Below are 17,578 nucleotides of genomic sequence, written 5' to 3' on the forward strand. Positions count from 1 at the left end.
GTAGATCACCAGGGGCAAACTTGGGCACCTTTGATGTATTTTTCTGCCTTAATATATTCCTGAAAAGTCCTGTCAGATATGCAACTATCCACTCATCCTTTTGTCAGTTCATTTATCTGTGTCTCTGGAAATGTTGTATGCCACACTAGAAATATATAACGACACTGTTTTGGTCATCATTACAAAATCCCTCTTCCCACATCCCCTCCTCACCCATAAAAAAAACCCACCATGGCCAACTACATTTACATTGGAAACCGATAAGGGTACATATTTGCCTGGATTTCAATGCCCACACAATTTCTTATTCAGAGGAAATTTGCCTGAGGGCTTTGTGTGCTTAACTAACAGCAGTGAACAACCGAGATGACAAAAAATCACACAGATGTACTGTACAGACAGCATTATAGTGTAGAATACACTTAACACTTTGAATATCAGTATCATTATACAACAGTTAATGGCTTTTGAGGATAAAACTACAACACATGTCCACTGGAAGGCCTCCACCTAGTTAAAAGTCTGTTGGGGAGTGACTAGAGGATTGAGGGGTTAAATAAAATTAAATTAAAATAAAAATTAAATGTTAGTGAAATAAAAAATGTACATCTCTTTCAAAGTAATTAATCTCTGCTACTTTCCTTAATTTTGGTAGTTTATGTATTTTTCTGTTATGATTAGCTATCTATCTGGAAACAGTCAATAGTCATTCATAATCTACCTTGAACAAAAAGTTTTGCCAAAGTTTATGAAAAAAAAAAAGCTAGCAAAACTGACTGTCTTTTACAGTCTAAAATGAGTTCACCATGTTGAAAAGGCACACCGAACCCTTATGAAAATTTTATTTTATTAAAAAAAAAATCCACAAAGCAAAAATTAGAACTACACAAACAAATGTAAAAAAAAACAACCAGAAGCGTTCAAAGGACTTTGGTGGTTTGAGGAGTCTCCAAATCATACGGCAAAATTTCAGTCATTTTAAAAATACAAAAAAAAAAAACTACAAATATTACATAAATCCACTCAACTATTGCACATTTTTGCATACAAAAATATTTAGTGGTAGACAAAAGTACGAATGTAATGCTTGTGACTGTAACTTAGAGCAGACACTGAAATCTCATGAAACGATCTGGATATTATTGCAGGGCAAGTCACTTTTAAATGATGTCAGAAAAAGGCAGTCACATTAGCACAGGACAAGCCTATGATGTAGTATAGATTGCACTGATAAAACATTAGTCCTCTCCATTGCCTGTCAATATACAATATTCAGAGCTAAACAGACAAAGAGCTCCACTAATCAAACTATACCACATAACCTCAGGTATTCTCATCTGCTGGGATGGAGTGTTTGGGGTCAGATGGTTGTAAAGCACAGGACATAAATGAATGTAGTAATTTCCATTTCTATGCTTGGCCACTTTAAATTACTGATGGACTACATCTTTACACAGTCTTGAATTAAAAAATATCTCCTGAGGTAATGATGCATATTTTGACAAAAGCACCACATATTCTCTCAACCAGCCTTAGGAGGAACAAGTGATAAAGCTGCTCCTATTACAATCTAGTATCTAGTACCAATCACCTCTCAAATGAAAAATGTATGACAAATGATCATTTTTATTTAAAAAATATATGACTATAGAACTTCATATTATTTGTAAACAATGTTAGGCCTTTGTTTCTAAGTACATTGTTCTCAAAGAAAATGAACTCTCTAACAATAAACTGTCAAAATAAATAGTTTTAAGTTAAAATGTATGTACAGTAAAACCAGAAGCATTCAGTAGTGTTAAAAAATAGTAAAATACAGTCATTCCCTTTTCGACAAATGTTCCTTTCTTATCTGGATTTGGCTTTTTCTTTGTTCATAATTATTCTCTCGAGGTGGCTCAGCCATTTTTTATGGTACCAAATCAAAACTATGAAATGTTGACCAGCTCTTTTCTAACAGAATACATGATGCACACATGACTCTTCAAACACTGCACAGTTCCTAATACATACTGTAACTGTTTGCAGTAACTGGCCGAGCTTCACTCAGCTTTTCCATTCACCAAAAATCCTAACCTCACATAATGTAAGGCCTTATAGTCCATACGAGCAGCACAGATTCGTTACTGTAGTGAAGAAGGGGGAGCTGTATTAGCTACTCCAGCTTTCCTGTGTGGCCTTAAGGGAGGAGGTTCTCCCAGCACAGGGCCAATGCAGGTCCAGTGCGAGTGTGGCCTGCAATCAGAGGCGGTGTGGGAGCAGGCTGCAGCTGCTCTACATCTGCTCCACTGGGGCTCCCTCCTCTTTGGGTGGAGGCTCCAGATGAATAGGGGTAACATGAGTAGGTTTCCTAATGCTGTAAGAAACAATGAGTTTGTAAATTGCAAAACGAGTTACGGAGACAGCGTTTACGGTACAGGGTTGTGGCACAGATTTGATCTTTTTGTATAAAGGTGACATAGATTGGATTTTTCAGAGCAGTGTAAACATAAAAAAAAAATAAAAATAAAAAAAAATAAAAAATTTTTAATTCACCTACTTTCATATGTGGTCCTAGACTGGATATAAAAAAAAGTGTGCATGCAGGACATGTGTTCATACAAATGACATATGGGTTGCTTACAAACATGACTGAGAACTGTCAAAGCAGAGAAAAATTATTTTGAAATTAGAAATAAGGCTGTGAAAGTGAGAAAGTGAAAACCAGCAGATTATGACTCACGAGTAAGGTGAGATTGGAACAGCCACTACAAGGATATGGTTCTTCTTTCTGAAGAGCCTCCACAATCCTCTGTGATAGCCTCGCACATCTAGGTCCCACACATGCAGGCACTAAAGCGAACATACACAACAAACATTACCCTCCATTCTTTGGCAGAGGCAAATTCTACTGCTGGCTTGTCAGTGATTTTGGTTTAGTCAGCTTGAGTGAGATCTACCTTAGCCAGTTCAGTCCAGGTGCTGGTGTCAGACTCCTGCTCCATCTTGATAAACATGACGTAAGTCTTGCCCTCAGTGTCTGGGACAAATGAGTCTTCACAAGGGTTTTTGCTGTGGTCCAAAACCTCCGCCTCACTACAAATACAAAGAAAGAGAGACACATTTAATAATGAGAAATCTGTCATGTTCATGCTTCTCAGTAGTTTTAATCCCATAACCGGTGAATGAAAGGATAGATTTGTAGCCATTGGCACTGCACAACATCTCTCTACTTATAAGCACATTTTCCATTCTTCTAAGAGAATACTGTTGGGAAATGCAAAGTCCAGTATGGCCTACAACAGGATAGTTTAAAAAATAAATAAATAACTAAAATAAAGAAAGAAAAAACTAGTGATCAAATAAAGGTGTATTTACCGTAACAGATTCTGGATCTCTACCTCGTATGCATCCTTTTTCAAGCTGTTGACAGGAAACAGTCAATAAAAAAAAATAAATAAATAAACAGGTAAAAAAATACGGAGAAAAGTGTTTTGGTCAAACAACAGAGCTGATTCTCTTACATACCTGTCAACATTTTTTAACGGAACATTTGGGACGGTGTTAAACTTGTGCTTCTTAAAATACACTTCCTACACAAGAAAACACAGATTTTAAGGAAATATGTTAATCAACCATTTTCACGATCAAAGCAGGTTTGTGGTCATGTCTCTTCAAGCGTTTAAAAAATGTGACCCCATTATAAGGAATCCTCAGGCTAAACAATGTAAACATTGTGTTTAACTAGATCACTGTATGTCTGTTGCAGTCTGGTGACATGAACAAAACAGCTGCCGTCCATTTTATCATTTTCGTCATTTTCGACTCTTTCCCCTCCCAGTTCTTACCTAGTCTTAAGTAATTTAAGTAATCATTATCAATGCAGCAACTTATTAACTAACTAGAAAACATATTGATTTATTGCAGGCTATACATGAACATGGTCTGTGTTCCAGTTTATTTTTCAAAATAAGAAAGAAAAGAAAAATAGAAAACCTACTTGTAATTGTAACTGACCATAAAAATTCACACTCACTCACATGGAAGTAACCGTTCATGTTAAGGCCAATAATGCCAAAGTGATAGGAGCGTGAGACATCGGGAATGACGCACTCTCTCCCCTTCCTCTGTTCCGGCATTCGCATCCACATATCCCAGTCCCACAGCTACCAGGGAAGAATGACAGGAAATTATTATTTACATGTTTAAAAGCAAAAGGTAAGCAAAGATGAAAAGAGAATTTCTCAAGGAAGGTGCATTACACAGCATAATTCATTTTTCAATGTAGGAGCATGTGTAAAATTTTTATTAAAATTTAAGCAGAAAATATCAAATCAATAACAATCTAATTGTAGCTTCCTGACCTTCTCAGGAGTGGGCCACTTAGGCTCCAGCTCATCCTTGTATAGGCTCTTTTTGAGCACCCAACCGAGCCCAGGCATACTCTCCACTCTGTAGAGCAGTGAAGGGTCCTCTGCTGTGTGCTCATAGCCCTGAAAACACAAAACACAACCTCTGCTTTGGTATAGTATTAAAATGACTGGTATGGACCCTCTCACACCCACTTTAGAACATGTCTATATGTCTATAGCAATAATCAAGTGAACTCTAAACCTGACAGCACTCCTTGTTTTAGTCTCATCATAAGAAAAGCTTGCAAATATTAACTTTGTAGTAGGATGAAAAGATTTAATTAATATTTAAAACTATGTAAAACTTTTACAAGCTTTGCTTTTCAAAAATGCTACTGGTTTACTTATCATGAAATGGTCACACAATGTGAAGGACGGATGGTTTTCAAATGATGCCATCTTCTAATCAGGTTGATCTTTTTGCTAGTGCCTACATATGACTTATTCAATACGTTGTTCAGATGAAATATGACTGCAATACTCACTTGGTCATTCCAGGCTGAGATACAATAGAGGCTCTCGTCTTCATTCAGCAAATGAATGGTCTGACTGAGAAAGCTAAGGGTAAAAGGGGATACAGATAAATGCTAATTTATCTTTAAAATACCTGAAGAGTAAAGCTGCATTCTCAATAAAAAGGCTTGTTGCACTATTGGTTGTCTAAGATTTGTTTTTTTTTGAAGTACAAAAAAAATTAAAGTCCTAGCTCTGAGCTCATCTGCAATCCTTCCTGAGGGAGCTTACTGCCCTCTAGTGAGCACTACAATGTCCTGCAAACATAGCACTCCAAAAGTGCTTTTTACCTGAAGAAATCTATGGAAATATCCAGGTCCTCCTCCAAGACAATGGCAAAATTTGCATCCTAAAATGAAATAATGAGTGTTCAAAAACAGGCAAACATTTTGAAAGACATTTTTAATTCCCTCATCCCCTAATTAGTGTGTCATTCTGTAGTAAGCATCAGGCCCAAAGTGGGAACTAAGGGTCTAAGTAGATTTCTCTATGTGAAAAATGAATAGTGTTTTTGAAAATCGCCGCTAGTATGCCCTGTAGTAAACTAAACACTTCAAACCAGATATATTTTGTCCTACATACATTTTCCCCCAAAATATCACAGGTTCCTCTGAATAAAAAAGTCTAGCTACATACATGCTATAACCAAACTACCACGTTCTACATCTAAACAGTCTTCATATTCAGAGGATCCAGCTTCGATATGGGTATGACACTGACTACAAATGACGACACAACTTCCCCATCTCCATCACACACCCATGTCACCAGTCTGGGTAGGCATGGTCATCACCTGTCTCTTTTGACATGTATGAACCTGCCACTTTATCTTTTTGAGTTACTGGCCTTGCTTCCACTTTTGAAACATACTGGAGAACATCTAATACTGCAACAAGATCATATCACAGTCTGGCAGGCAGCTATATTATAAAATAAAGCAATATGCCATTCATATCTCACAAATCAGTAACAAAGTACAGCAGACAATACAATATTAAAATTTACAATCAATGTTCAAAAAACAATTTAATTTAATACTGATAATTCAATTCTTCTGGAAAGCTATCTAATTCATTAACAGTAGGCCATGGTTGCCATGGCTGTCAAACATTATTCCATATACAGAACAATGGTTTTTCATAACTTGGGTCATTAATACAGAATTAAATGTATGTGTGCAGTCGTGTTGAGTATATATATAGAATATTTTATAACAGCTCCAAATGTGGCTCAGCCAAACAAATTTAAGTGGATCCAGATCTGTTTTATAACTAGACAGTGTTCCCATCCAACAGGTAAAGTCATGGATAGCACATCACATAGAATCTAGCTCTACAGCACACCTCTGCATTGCTAAACAGTGGTCTTTCAGGGTACACCCTCAATACAGTTTTGTTCAGAGCTGGGGGAGACAGTACTCACCGGATGTAGATTGAAAGTTGCTGTCAGGCTGGCTTTGTAGTGCTACAAAAATAAAGAAAATCAACGTAAATTAATAAATTCTCATTTCTTATTTATTATGACAAACTATAGTAATCAGTTCCAACTGGTCATGCACAGAAGCAGTCACATGCACTGATAAATCACCTGTGACACACGGGCATTCTTAATGCTGATGGGTGTGTGCTGAACTCCTTTAAGACCAAACAGTTCCACCACATCCATAGGTTCCTATTACAGAATAGGAAAAAAATACAGACTACATAGAACAATCACTGAAAGATTTAAGGGAGACATGAATCCTTTATAATTTGACAGTAAAGGGAATGGTGCAGAGGGAGAAAATGACAAATATGTAGAGGACAAAAGGGATGATAAAAGGGTACCTCATAATATCCATCAATGAAAACAGTGATCATCTGTGGGTTCACACCATGGGAGGAGAGGAGAGAGCGCAGCATTCTGCAGACACAAAGAGTGCTCTTACATTATCACCTTTTTGTGCCACTGGTACAAGGAAATTAAACAGCATTGTACTTACCTGTAGAGATAGTTGGGTCTGTTTCCAGCAATAACAGCAACTGGGACATTGTACACATTATTGTTGGGTAGCTGGACAAGAGACAAATTACAAAGGCACAGTGAACCTGATGCCTCAGCACTGCTAAATTATTACCTAATACATAACACTTTAATGTTGGATACATGTATTTTCTAAGCAACACAACTTGTCAATCTCAATGTACTACTGTCTGCCTATGCACAAAGCACAATAACAAATAAAATAGCACATTACTATTTACTTTTATACCTACAATAACCAACCAGTCCTTAGGCTTCACATTAAATATATTCCGAAACACTAGACATTCTAGTAAGAGCTTACTGGTTCTGGGTTGAACTCTATGGGTGCCGGATCTTTGCAGCTGCAGATGCTGCCGTAGCCCTCCACTTTACTGCAGAAAAGCTTCCTCCTACGGTTCAGCTCTGTATCTGCCCAGTGGCACTCGGCCTCTGCACAAAGACATATACGTGCTGTCAAGACTACTGTGTTAAACCCTGAAATCTCATCAAACTGGCTTCAAAATTGGCCCAATTATCCTGTACTGTTGGCCAATCATTAGGTTGTTCAGGATAATCTGAAACTCAAACCTCATTAGCCCTCAAAACTAATACTACAGTTTCAAGATAAACAAATAAGGTCAAACAAATAAGGTGGGTCCATACCTTCAGCAGCAGTGAGCTGAACTTCAGTTTTCAGCAGAACAGGGTCTCCCCAGGTAGAAAGAGCAGGTGACTTTGAGTGCTTCTCCCCATAAACCTGGCCTAAGGACACATATCAATATATAATTTCTAAATTTCTATCAGTGATTAATCTATTAGTTATTAACTGATTAATCAAATGATTATGTCTGTCATTTTGTCCCATTTTGCCCCCAATACAGTGTTGTCATCATTCAATATATCATTAATTACAATTTCTAAATTTTTTGGTGGAACACCGAAACAGAAACCATTTTGACCTAAAATGCTTAATGTAGATTACTGCAGTCTATCAGAGTGACTGCATCTATCACATGATTGCAGAGCCTTTTAGAGCTCTTTTGTATAGTATGCAACATGTCAACAGGTTGTCTTTCTTTCATCACTATCACTGACAACTGAATGTGGCAGCCCCCCCCCAAAAAAACACTGGTTTAGCCCACAAAATGTTTACCTCCTTTCTTCACAACCAGAGCCCACATATCTCTCCAACTCAGAGTGGCTGCCACCTGGCTGCCCAGGCCCTTCAACAGGTTTTTAGCAGCATCCTTTAAATGGAAGGTTCCCTCATCCTGAGCAGTAACAGCACACATTAGTCAGCAAAAAAAAAAAATAAAGATCACAACAGAATAATATGTGAGTATAATAGTTTGTTAAATTAAATCGTGCTATTGTTAGAGACTATGATTTCTTTTAACCTTGATAGTGAAGATGAGGACTCTACCACGAGTGACCATGTTAAGGAAGAGGATCATAGCTTCATCCTCGTGGGGAGAGTAGGTATCAAACACTCTCTTTGCCATTACATGGCCCTGTCCAGGCAAGACAACACATTATAGCGTAATGTAATAATACGCATCACAACATCATACAGTAACCACAGCAGTTGTCAAAGATGCTATAGAAAAGCTCTGGAACTTTTAACTTTCAAACTAGCTTTGGCTTTAAACAAAGTACAGTACATGCTTTAATTAGGAGTTTTTACACAAATAAGTTTTACTTACAGTGGCCTGATTTAGCACTATGACGTGTATGCCTCTTCCCTGTTCCCGCACCTCATCCTCCAACACCTTTTGAAAAATAATGAAAACAGATTAAATCCATACATGATTTATCTTTCCACAGTATATTTGTTCAATAAAAACTCAGTAAAATTTGATTAAATAATATCTCTTTAAAGCATGCTCATTTGATATAGGACAGTTTTTCTCTTGAACGACGCAGTAGAATTTGGAGCTTAAATACTACGCCAAAAACAGTTTGTCTGTCAAAGGAAAAGGGTATGTCATAAAAAAAAATAAAAAAAAAGACTTAAAGACCAAGAATTGCTTACTGTGGTACCATCCACTGCCACATACACCTTGGAGCGACTAGAGTACACCTCAATGTCCAACACCTTGCGCCCACTGGCCGGTCTTCGTGGGGTCTCCATGTTGGCCAAGGCATCATCTGAAAAATTGTTCAATGATAGGAAATTGGGAAATATAATGGGAGCATGAATGAGAATCAAAACAACCATAACTGTGTCTACTACAATCTTGAATTCCAGAAAAACTATGTTCTAGATGACATAGAAAAGTCTTTAGGATAGTTTGGTTCCACACTAAGCAGGTTACTTAGCAGCACATGTTTATAGAACACAAAAGGCCTGACTTGTCTAACCATAGACAACTTTAAGTGACATGATGACCTATCAAAGAAATAACTGGCCAGTACTGAAGTCTGACTGTCTTTACCGTAGTCCCGTGTGGCATCTTCCTCACTTGCAGCTCTTCTTGTGTCAAGAATAAGTTTTATATTCACAAGTACTGTAACCAACAAGAATAACACTGCTCCTGCCTGAAGAAAGAAAATAATAATAATAATAATAATAATAATAACAAAGCATAAGCCCTGGAATCACAATACAAAAGCCTAAGCATTGCCAATATCATTTAAGGCAAAATACAGAGGATGTAACTTTAAAAACCACTAAACATACAGCCATATATAGCCAAATAATTATTACTAATACGTACATGTTTTTACATGTTTTATAGGTTGCACACTGGTCATTTGCACATGGTGTCAAAAGATTTTATTAGTTGTGCTTACTGCTGTTTGTGTTGTCAGACCTTCAAAGTTATCTAAGTTCAGTTACAGTAAGCCTGAAATGTGTGTGCTTGCCTGGCAGAGTCTGCGGATGGCCCTTTTGTTGGTGAGTTTGTATTTCCATGTAAGGTAGAAGCTGCGCTGCTGCCGAGGGATGAAGGGCTTCGCCCGTGGGTTGGGCGTCCAGGTGTCCATCCCTTACAGCTGCTGCCTGCTCCTGCACACAATCAGACAGTCAGCACTGCAGTCACTTAGACCAGAGTTTCTCAATCAGTGGGCTGCCACCTTAGACAGCCATGGGCCAATACTGAGAGGGAGTCAGTGGTGCATAGTGGGCCAGTAATGGCACTTACATAAAAATAAGCGGCTAAAATAATTAATAATAAAAAAAAGAAATATCAAAAAAAGTTGCTTCTAGAAACAAAACACACTCCCCCTGACATTGAACTGTCCACTCTCGAGTGACTACTAGTGTAAAAAATTGTGCTGTAGAAACATTTCACTTCATTTGCCACCACTTTGTTAATATTTTAGGTTTAATGATACACGCCATATTGAAGTAGGCACTCAAGCACAGCTGTCAAGCACAGCAATTTCCCAAAAATTAATCTAATTCTTTCAAATTATAAATAATCAGGACTTGAGGTGGAAAAGGTTGAGAACCCCTGATTTAGACCAGTGGTTCTCAACTGCAGCCCTGTGAACCCCCGTACAGTTAGGTTACAGTTTAAAGTATTCCCTGCTTTAACACACCTAACCCTGCTTAGCAAGAGCTTGATAATTACATAATGATGAACTGCTGAATCAGATACAGAAGGGCAGGCAATACATGAAACTGTGCAAAGCAGTGTGTCCTCAGGACTGAAGTTTAAAAGCACTGATTTAGGCCAGTGTTTCCCATATCCAGTGCCCAGTTTCATGTTTTTTCTGCTCTAAAACACCTGCTTCGCCTCCAAATGCCCCAACATTACCTTGAGTGAGTTAATTATTTTGGCGACACCAAATGAGTCGAGGAAAATTTGCCTTTCAAAAAGTGACAAAATGCTGAAGCACAAAAAGCTCACCTTCTGCTGTGACACAGTGAAAGAATATCTTACAGCACCAGCATTAAGAGCCACTCTGTGTGAAATGGTAAGCTACTCCACTGTGGGCTAACTTAGCTAGGTTAGCGAGCTAGCCAAACACAGTTCACCTTTCCTGTGGTAACTCAGGTGAACGTTATGTTGCTGATGCTCACTGTGTAGAAAATGAACTCACTCGTTATGCATAGTAGACTGAAATATTTTACCGGTACTGTTGTTTAAGTGTCGACGGCACTCATGTTCAGAGAGATATTTTCACATGATATCTCCGAAAGCTAACAGTCTTTAGCCGGCTGTTTGCATGGGAAGGCTGGACGTCCATGAGAGTGAAGGCACCAACTGTGCCATTACTCTATGGTTGCCGCAAGGGTTGGTTTTCACAATAAAAGTCTTTTACGCCTGATGGGTTTTTAAAAGTGATTTAAAGGTTTATTCTGCCGATTTTTCAACAGCTTTGCAGAATTCAAGCGTCATGTGTAAGCAAAGTCGGGGTTTTGGTCTTCAGTGATGCATTGTAGAGAAACTTACAATCTCAGGTTTCTTTGCAGTGGTGATAGTTCCGGTCCCTTTATCCAAACACAAATATAAGCAATTTACTTACTATCCAAAACGAGCAGTGAACCTACACGTGTTGTATTCGTTTTTAAACGTAATGTTCATAATGGTAAAACAGTAGCAAATCCAAAAAAAATGCCTTACAACACCCTGCATCTACTTCTCCACAATGAGTGGATTTGATACATTTTAAGCCAACAACTATTGTTAAACAATGTCACCAGGCACAGTATTTGTAACGGTCTAGTGTAATAGCTTTCTGTGTGGGAGCTTTTAGAGGCATAAATATCTTCAGATGTCTGGTGCCAATCACTACCACTGTGAACTATTCAACACATTTCAACACATTTCACATGGAAACCTTTAATGGGAAATAATTTGACAATATTTGAAGAGTTAGTAATTAATAAGGAGCCCTTGGTTACTCTCATGCATTACATCACAGTGTGGAGTATGTGGGATTCAGTAGTGATGTGCACCATTTTAAGCCAATTTATTAATAAACACCTTTAACACAACACTTGCTGCTCCAGTGAAGAAACCAACATGTACTATTACAGTAACACAATAGTTTATTTGAGTAAAACAGTTTCATTATTGACACAGACGTGTGGATGAACCTATTATTACAACAAATCTCTGCAGGATTGCTGGGATATACTTTAATAATAAACTGTCTGAAATTGTTATAGTGGAAAAACGTAATCACTCAAAATTATCTGTATTAAAGGGCATATAGCTTCAAAAACATCTGTGGCTTCAATCTGGTCAGGACAAGAGTGACAACTTGAATCTTTTTTGTTTTGTTTTTTTACAAAAAGGGAAAATCACTCATTTCCTCTTCGACTCCTTTTGTGGCTCTTCTTTGATCGACTGTAGAAAAGAGAAAAATAATCAATATCAGGACTCCATATATGAACAAAAACATTTTCCAAATTGGTTGGACTTCGAGTGCTATGTGTACTGAGTCATTCCTTAGTAGTGTTCAATTACCTTTCTGGAGACTTTGAGTGGCTGCGATGCCTGTGGCTTCTGTGGTGACCTGGAATAACACCATGCAGATGTGTTAACATAATGATGAAATAATAGCAACATTATTATTAATTCTTACATTGAAATCATCCCTTCTATTTACTGAACTGAAATTCAGTAAAAACAGAGCAGAAATACGAGCTGATCTGTACCTGGAGATTTGGAGCGATGCCTCCTGTCTCTGGACCTGCTGCGGTGTCTACGGGGACTCTTGCTGCGGTGGCGATCCCGGTCCCGCTCACGTCTTGGGGATGGGCTGCAGGAGCAAACAAAGAGAGCTCAAGACCAACATAATGACAAACGTGTGCTGCGACTTGATTTTATAGAGTTAATATCTTTATTATGTGATATAAAGAATGTGAAACATGCATGCAGCAAGTATAAATGAGAAGAATGGAGTTGCTGTACATGTGTACCTTCGTCTCTTGGGTGATCTGCTTCGTCTGTATGAAGGTAAGAAGAAAATGAAGTTAAATCGGTTATTCAGACGTTAACTGTCTTAAACTCAATAGCCCTTATTCATCAAAGTTGCATATGTTAAAATCTGATAGTTTGATTTCACCAACAGTTTTATTATTCACCAATTTCATCTTTGGCGTATCTGTTTGATCAAACTCTTGTTTGGTAAGAGGGTATTTAAATTGATTTGATAAATGCTTGATTTTAATTTGACTAACCAAAAATATCAATATCTTCTATAATACCATGTAAGAATAACAAAAAAAAGAAAATAATAATAAAAATAATACTAATAATTTGTGCACATGGCAGTTCAGTACAAAAATGAATGTACTTATTTGACAAGCACAATGGTAAAAACAAATCCCACTGTTCCATGTTCCATTTAAAGATAAATTACACTGTGATGTACGGACACATACTGTTTATCAAAATAAAATTTATCACAATAATAATAAAAGGTTATATTGCCTGATCCTACTACACAATCACACCATTCTACCGTCTTAAAAAAAGAAGACATTGTTTATTTCACATTTTATTCTTTTGAGTCGTCAACGTTTTAACACTATCACTATCAAATCTGCACATTTATGGAGCTTTAATGAAAAAGGGCCAAGACACTTTTATGCAGTATATGTTTTACTTCATCATGCTCAACAGTACAGATAGCTGGTTCACTTTTCATATAGTGTAGGAACAATCACTTGTAGCTAAAGAACATACACCTCTCAAAGGCATGAACATCTACTTGTCTAACATATTAAGGCATTGAGTGTATAGTATGATAAAATCAGAGAAATAAACATTTGACACAGTGCATCACATTTTAAAACTATATTGTTAATACGCCCTCTGTCTTTTCCAAGGGTCTATATAAACACCAGCCATCTAAGTGCATTTTATCAGCATAAAATGGGTGAAGAGGGCAGAGAGGTTATGCAAACTCACACTCAAATGACTAGGGTTTCTTTCTGAAGCTGCTTATAAATTCTAAATGATGCAATTTTTGGCTTTTGTTGTTAAGTGGACTGACAACACGCATTAAAAAGGTCCTATTTGAGAACTTTTAATTATCTACGCCAAACCAATCGGTTTAGTGTTTAAGGATATCCCTTTAGATTCAATACATTTACATACAACAGTAAAAATAGAAGTGAGTCTTGACCTTACAATCAAAACTTGTTTCGAAATGGAAAATCAGTTTAGTAAACAATTAACAAGAACTCTCAAAGGTCTTACTGCACACTGACCTTCTAGGTGAGCGGCTGCGTCTGTAGCGTGGAGAGGGAGACCTGCGAGGGCGGTCCATATCTCTGTAACTGCGTCTGTGTGGCTCCGGTGTCTGTACTCGCTCCGGCTACAGATGCAAAAATGATGGAGAACTTACAAACATGTTTCTAAAGATTTGTTTCAATCATCTCCATTGAAAACTTCCTAATGCAGTGGTTCCTGGTCCTTCATACATTAGTATTTCCTCTGTTCTAGTCTGCCCAGTTCAATTCAGTAGAGTCTTGTTAATTAGCTCTTAAACTGGGTCGAGTCTGTTAAAGCATCGAAAACACTACAGTGTGCAGGGCAGTGGTACTCCTGGACCAGGAGTGAGAAGCACTGCCCTAATGGGTTTAACTTGACAAATGGGACCCGTATATGTGGTTTGGTTAGTTGGTGTCTCTCCGAATCATAAACAGGGAAGAGGACTGAGCAGATTTAGTTAGATTTAGTTTTGTTGAGAACATTCAAGTGGAATTATTTAAAGCAAGCTGAATTAGAGCTGCGCAATATCTTGTTTGCTAAGTGTTATTGCAATATTGATCTTGCATTACGGATATTGCGAAAATCTGTGATACATAAATGAACATTTTTTTAAATCACATTTTTTATTGTGTTCTGAGGATCTCATATATTTCAGATGAGTTTCTGTTGGTGTTTTGATGAATCAAGGCACTGACATGATCCAAGAAATGCAATTATATATGCAGCCTGCTCTTTGTAGTCGTCACATCAAGGCATCTGCAGTGTGCATTTTGCAATTGCAATATCTAGCAACATAATCACAATACAATATTTTGTCCACATCATATATGGTCCATATTATGCAGCCCTAACTTGAATATTACAACAATACCTTCTCCTCCTCTTCGTCTTCTTCTTCACTGGACTCCACCTCATCCAGGTCTTCTTCAAGGGCACTGATACGAGGATCTAACTGCTCAGCTTCCTCCAGAACTTGCCTCTTCTATTAAGATCACACTCAGCATCAGTACCACTGAGATCACACCTTTAAACCCACATATAATCAGTCCCATGCAGCACATGCTTAAACCCACGTAATAAATTCAGATAAACACACCTGAAGCCTTGGGAGAATGACGTCACACACTCGCTCTGCATGAAGCAGCTCATCGATGAACTCATCCACATGCATTAGCTCAAATTCTGAGGAAACAAAATAATTTGAGATTTAGCAAATTTCACATGGTTGCTAAATCATGAACCAGCTTCATTCAATATACATGGGGCTTACCTCCATTTCTATTCTGGATTTTGATTTTTCTGTAGTCATTATACAAGGGCTCCAAATACTTATAGCAGTCCACAGATGTGCCTGTCAGACGCATATACGTTGCTCCAAGCAAGCGGACATATCTGGACAAAAAAAAAAAAACACAAATGTGAATGACTTATAGGCATATGCACCCACATAATCCAACAAGCAGAGCATCTCAGCACTGCCCGTCCTGCTGAGACAATTTCTGCTTCCATTTTGAAATACGTTATTGGACATTCACTTTGAATTTATTAACTCTAACAGATATTAGAAACTTAAGTACATCTGGCCATTTTGCTTGGGTCATCCTATATCAGACACATTTAGGAATTTTCATAATGAAAGGTCAGTAGCGTGTAATCTGTAAAACAGCTAAATAAAAGCTATGGAAAGAATAACTAAACTGAAACAGAACACAGGCATGAACGACGCCACAATAAATTTGCATCTGGATCTGCTTTGTACTCTTCCAGCTGGGCAGCACATGTCATATGGTGCAATCTGACCTACTGTCTCAAAACACTGTAGCCATTATAATTCCCGGAGGGGGGAAACATGGATTTGGATTATGTGCAAGGTTCTTGGGCCCAGCTACAAGAAAATCATAACAAATTAGCAAATACATAGGCAGCAATGTCAGATCATAAATTAATAAAACCACATACTTGAAATCTTCATTTTTGATGAATTCTACAATGATGTCCTTCTCAGGCTGAATCTGGAGCATCTTCAGAGTCAAACATAAGAAAGGTGTGGGCTTGATGTTTCCACCATACACTCCACCAACAAACTTGAGCTCCATTGCTTTGTCCACAACAAGCTCAGCTTGAAGAAGATAAAAAAAAATAAGCATCACGAGGGGAAAGAGAAGTGTGAAGTGTCAAAAACAAATGTATTTATGTTTAAATACATATACCAAAAAATAAACTATCGTTCTCGAAAAAGTGTACAATGACATATTGGGCAAACAGGTCACTTTAAAACATTTACAGAGTTGAACTTCGGGTTCAGGTTAATTAACTATAATGTCTCTGACTCCAGTTACTTTTAGGTTTGCTAAAGATTACTCTGAAAGCCACCAGTTAGCTGTATATTAATTAATCAAGAATTCGTTGCTAGTTAATGATCTAAATCACTGAATGACTAAGTTAATTAATAAAACAGTGAACTGGGACAAACGTCCCGTTCAGCTAACTTAGATAGCAGCTAGCATAACACCAGACCAGCTAGCGTCGTTAGCCAGCATAGCACATCCTTCATACCTGTAAGTCCAAAACACTCTTCTTTCCAGTATTTAGACTCGTAGATTCGAGTTCGTATAATTTTCTCCACAAGATATTGGGGATTTGTTCCGTGTATACTCTTCGCATCTTTTACTGTTCTGTTCGCCATCGCCCCAAAATAGAGATGAATGAAACGCGTCCAGGGCGGAAAACAGCTGCAGCACTTCCTCTCGAGCTCTATGGTACGCTGAGTGCTGGGGTGAATTGCTGCCCCCTACAGAGCGGAGTGCAAGAGAACCGCTCTGTGGAAGTCTATGGTGAAGAGCGCAGTGTGTCAGAGAGGGGGTTCAGTCCCGAAGTGGCATCTGGTAGCAGGAAGTGGCAACTCCGCCGTCCGGAAATGGCACGTACTGGCATGTGCCACTTAGCGAATGGCACCTGCCACCGATAACTGGTAACGAGTGGCACATGCCACTCGTGCCACTTGCCAGTGGCACTCGCCAGTGGCACCTGCCACACAGAAACGGCGTGTGCCTCTCAAAACAGGCACATACCAACAGCTCCTGTGAGTAAAGCAAAGACTCTGGACAGCGGCTACTCGGCTCGGCTAACTAGCGGCACATCATAGCTCCACCATCGGCCATCAGAACCTGGGAATGTTGACCTAAAGACTCTGTGCAGATAGTCTGTCATTTTGGGCTTTTGTTGTGGCACGGAGAGCTGAAGAAAGCAGCTCGTGTTACAGATGTACTCAAACTAATTACTGAATTCATTGTGGTGTTATTCATGCTAAATCTAAAGTATATATAGACTATTTATCAGCGTATTTATTAAACAGGACAAGAGGAACGCAGTGTTCTTGTTTTTATTTATTATTTTTTCAGAAGTGGCACTAGCCATTTACTGCTGGCCAGCATTTTGCTGGGTGGTGGGGGAGATAATTATATTTACATGTTAACAAGTGCTAAGTTTTGAAAA

The 17,578-nt window shown here is 38.2% G+C and overlaps 2 protein-coding genes across 2 annotated transcripts; both read right to left on the bottom strand.

Moving 5' to 3' along the window:
• Positions 1 to 1,226: 1,226 nt before the first annotated feature.
• On the bottom strand, positions 1,227 to 11,114 carry pomgnt1 (protein O-linked mannose N-acetylglucosaminyltransferase 1 (beta 1,2-)). The gene is made up of 22 exons (XM_036570649.1): positions 10,987 to 11,114; positions 9,774 to 9,915; positions 9,344 to 9,446; positions 8,941 to 9,056; positions 8,612 to 8,677; positions 8,306 to 8,419; positions 8,062 to 8,179; positions 7,572 to 7,670; positions 7,231 to 7,358; positions 6,886 to 6,956; positions 6,731 to 6,806; positions 6,492 to 6,575; positions 6,327 to 6,368; positions 5,195 to 5,253; positions 4,877 to 4,949; positions 4,344 to 4,472; positions 4,020 to 4,145; positions 3,508 to 3,572; positions 3,358 to 3,402; positions 2,940 to 3,075; positions 2,723 to 2,832; positions 1,227 to 2,356 (listed from the first exon to the last, which is right to left on the bottom strand). Exons 2-22 carry the CDS (start codon positions 9,891 to 9,893, stop codon positions 2,275 to 2,277), a joined length of 1,962 nt encoding a protein of 653 aa, XP_036426542.1. The 5' UTR covers positions 9,894 to 9,915; positions 10,987 to 11,114; the 3' UTR covers positions 1,227 to 2,274.
• Positions 11,115 to 12,150: 1,036 nt separating this feature from the next.
• On the bottom strand, positions 12,151 to 17,080 carry prpf38a (pre-mRNA processing factor 38A). The gene is made up of 10 exons (XM_036570654.1): positions 16,640 to 17,080; positions 16,043 to 16,202; positions 15,354 to 15,475; positions 15,180 to 15,265; positions 14,955 to 15,065; positions 14,080 to 14,186; positions 12,784 to 12,810; positions 12,520 to 12,623; positions 12,329 to 12,377; positions 12,151 to 12,208 (listed from the first exon to the last, which is right to left on the bottom strand). Exons 1-10 carry the CDS (start codon positions 16,767 to 16,769, stop codon positions 12,163 to 12,165), a joined length of 942 nt encoding a protein of 313 aa, XP_036426547.1. The 5' UTR covers positions 16,770 to 17,080; the 3' UTR covers positions 12,151 to 12,162.
• Positions 17,081 to 17,578: the final 498 nt, after the last annotated feature.

The sequence above is a fragment of the Colossoma macropomum genome, unplaced genomic scaffold (assembly GCF_904425465.1).
Source record: "Colossoma macropomum unplaced genomic scaffold, Colossoma_macropomum, whole genome shotgun sequence".
In the NCBI taxonomy this organism is placed as follows: domain Eukaryota; kingdom Metazoa; phylum Chordata; class Actinopteri; order Characiformes; family Serrasalmidae; genus Colossoma; species Colossoma macropomum.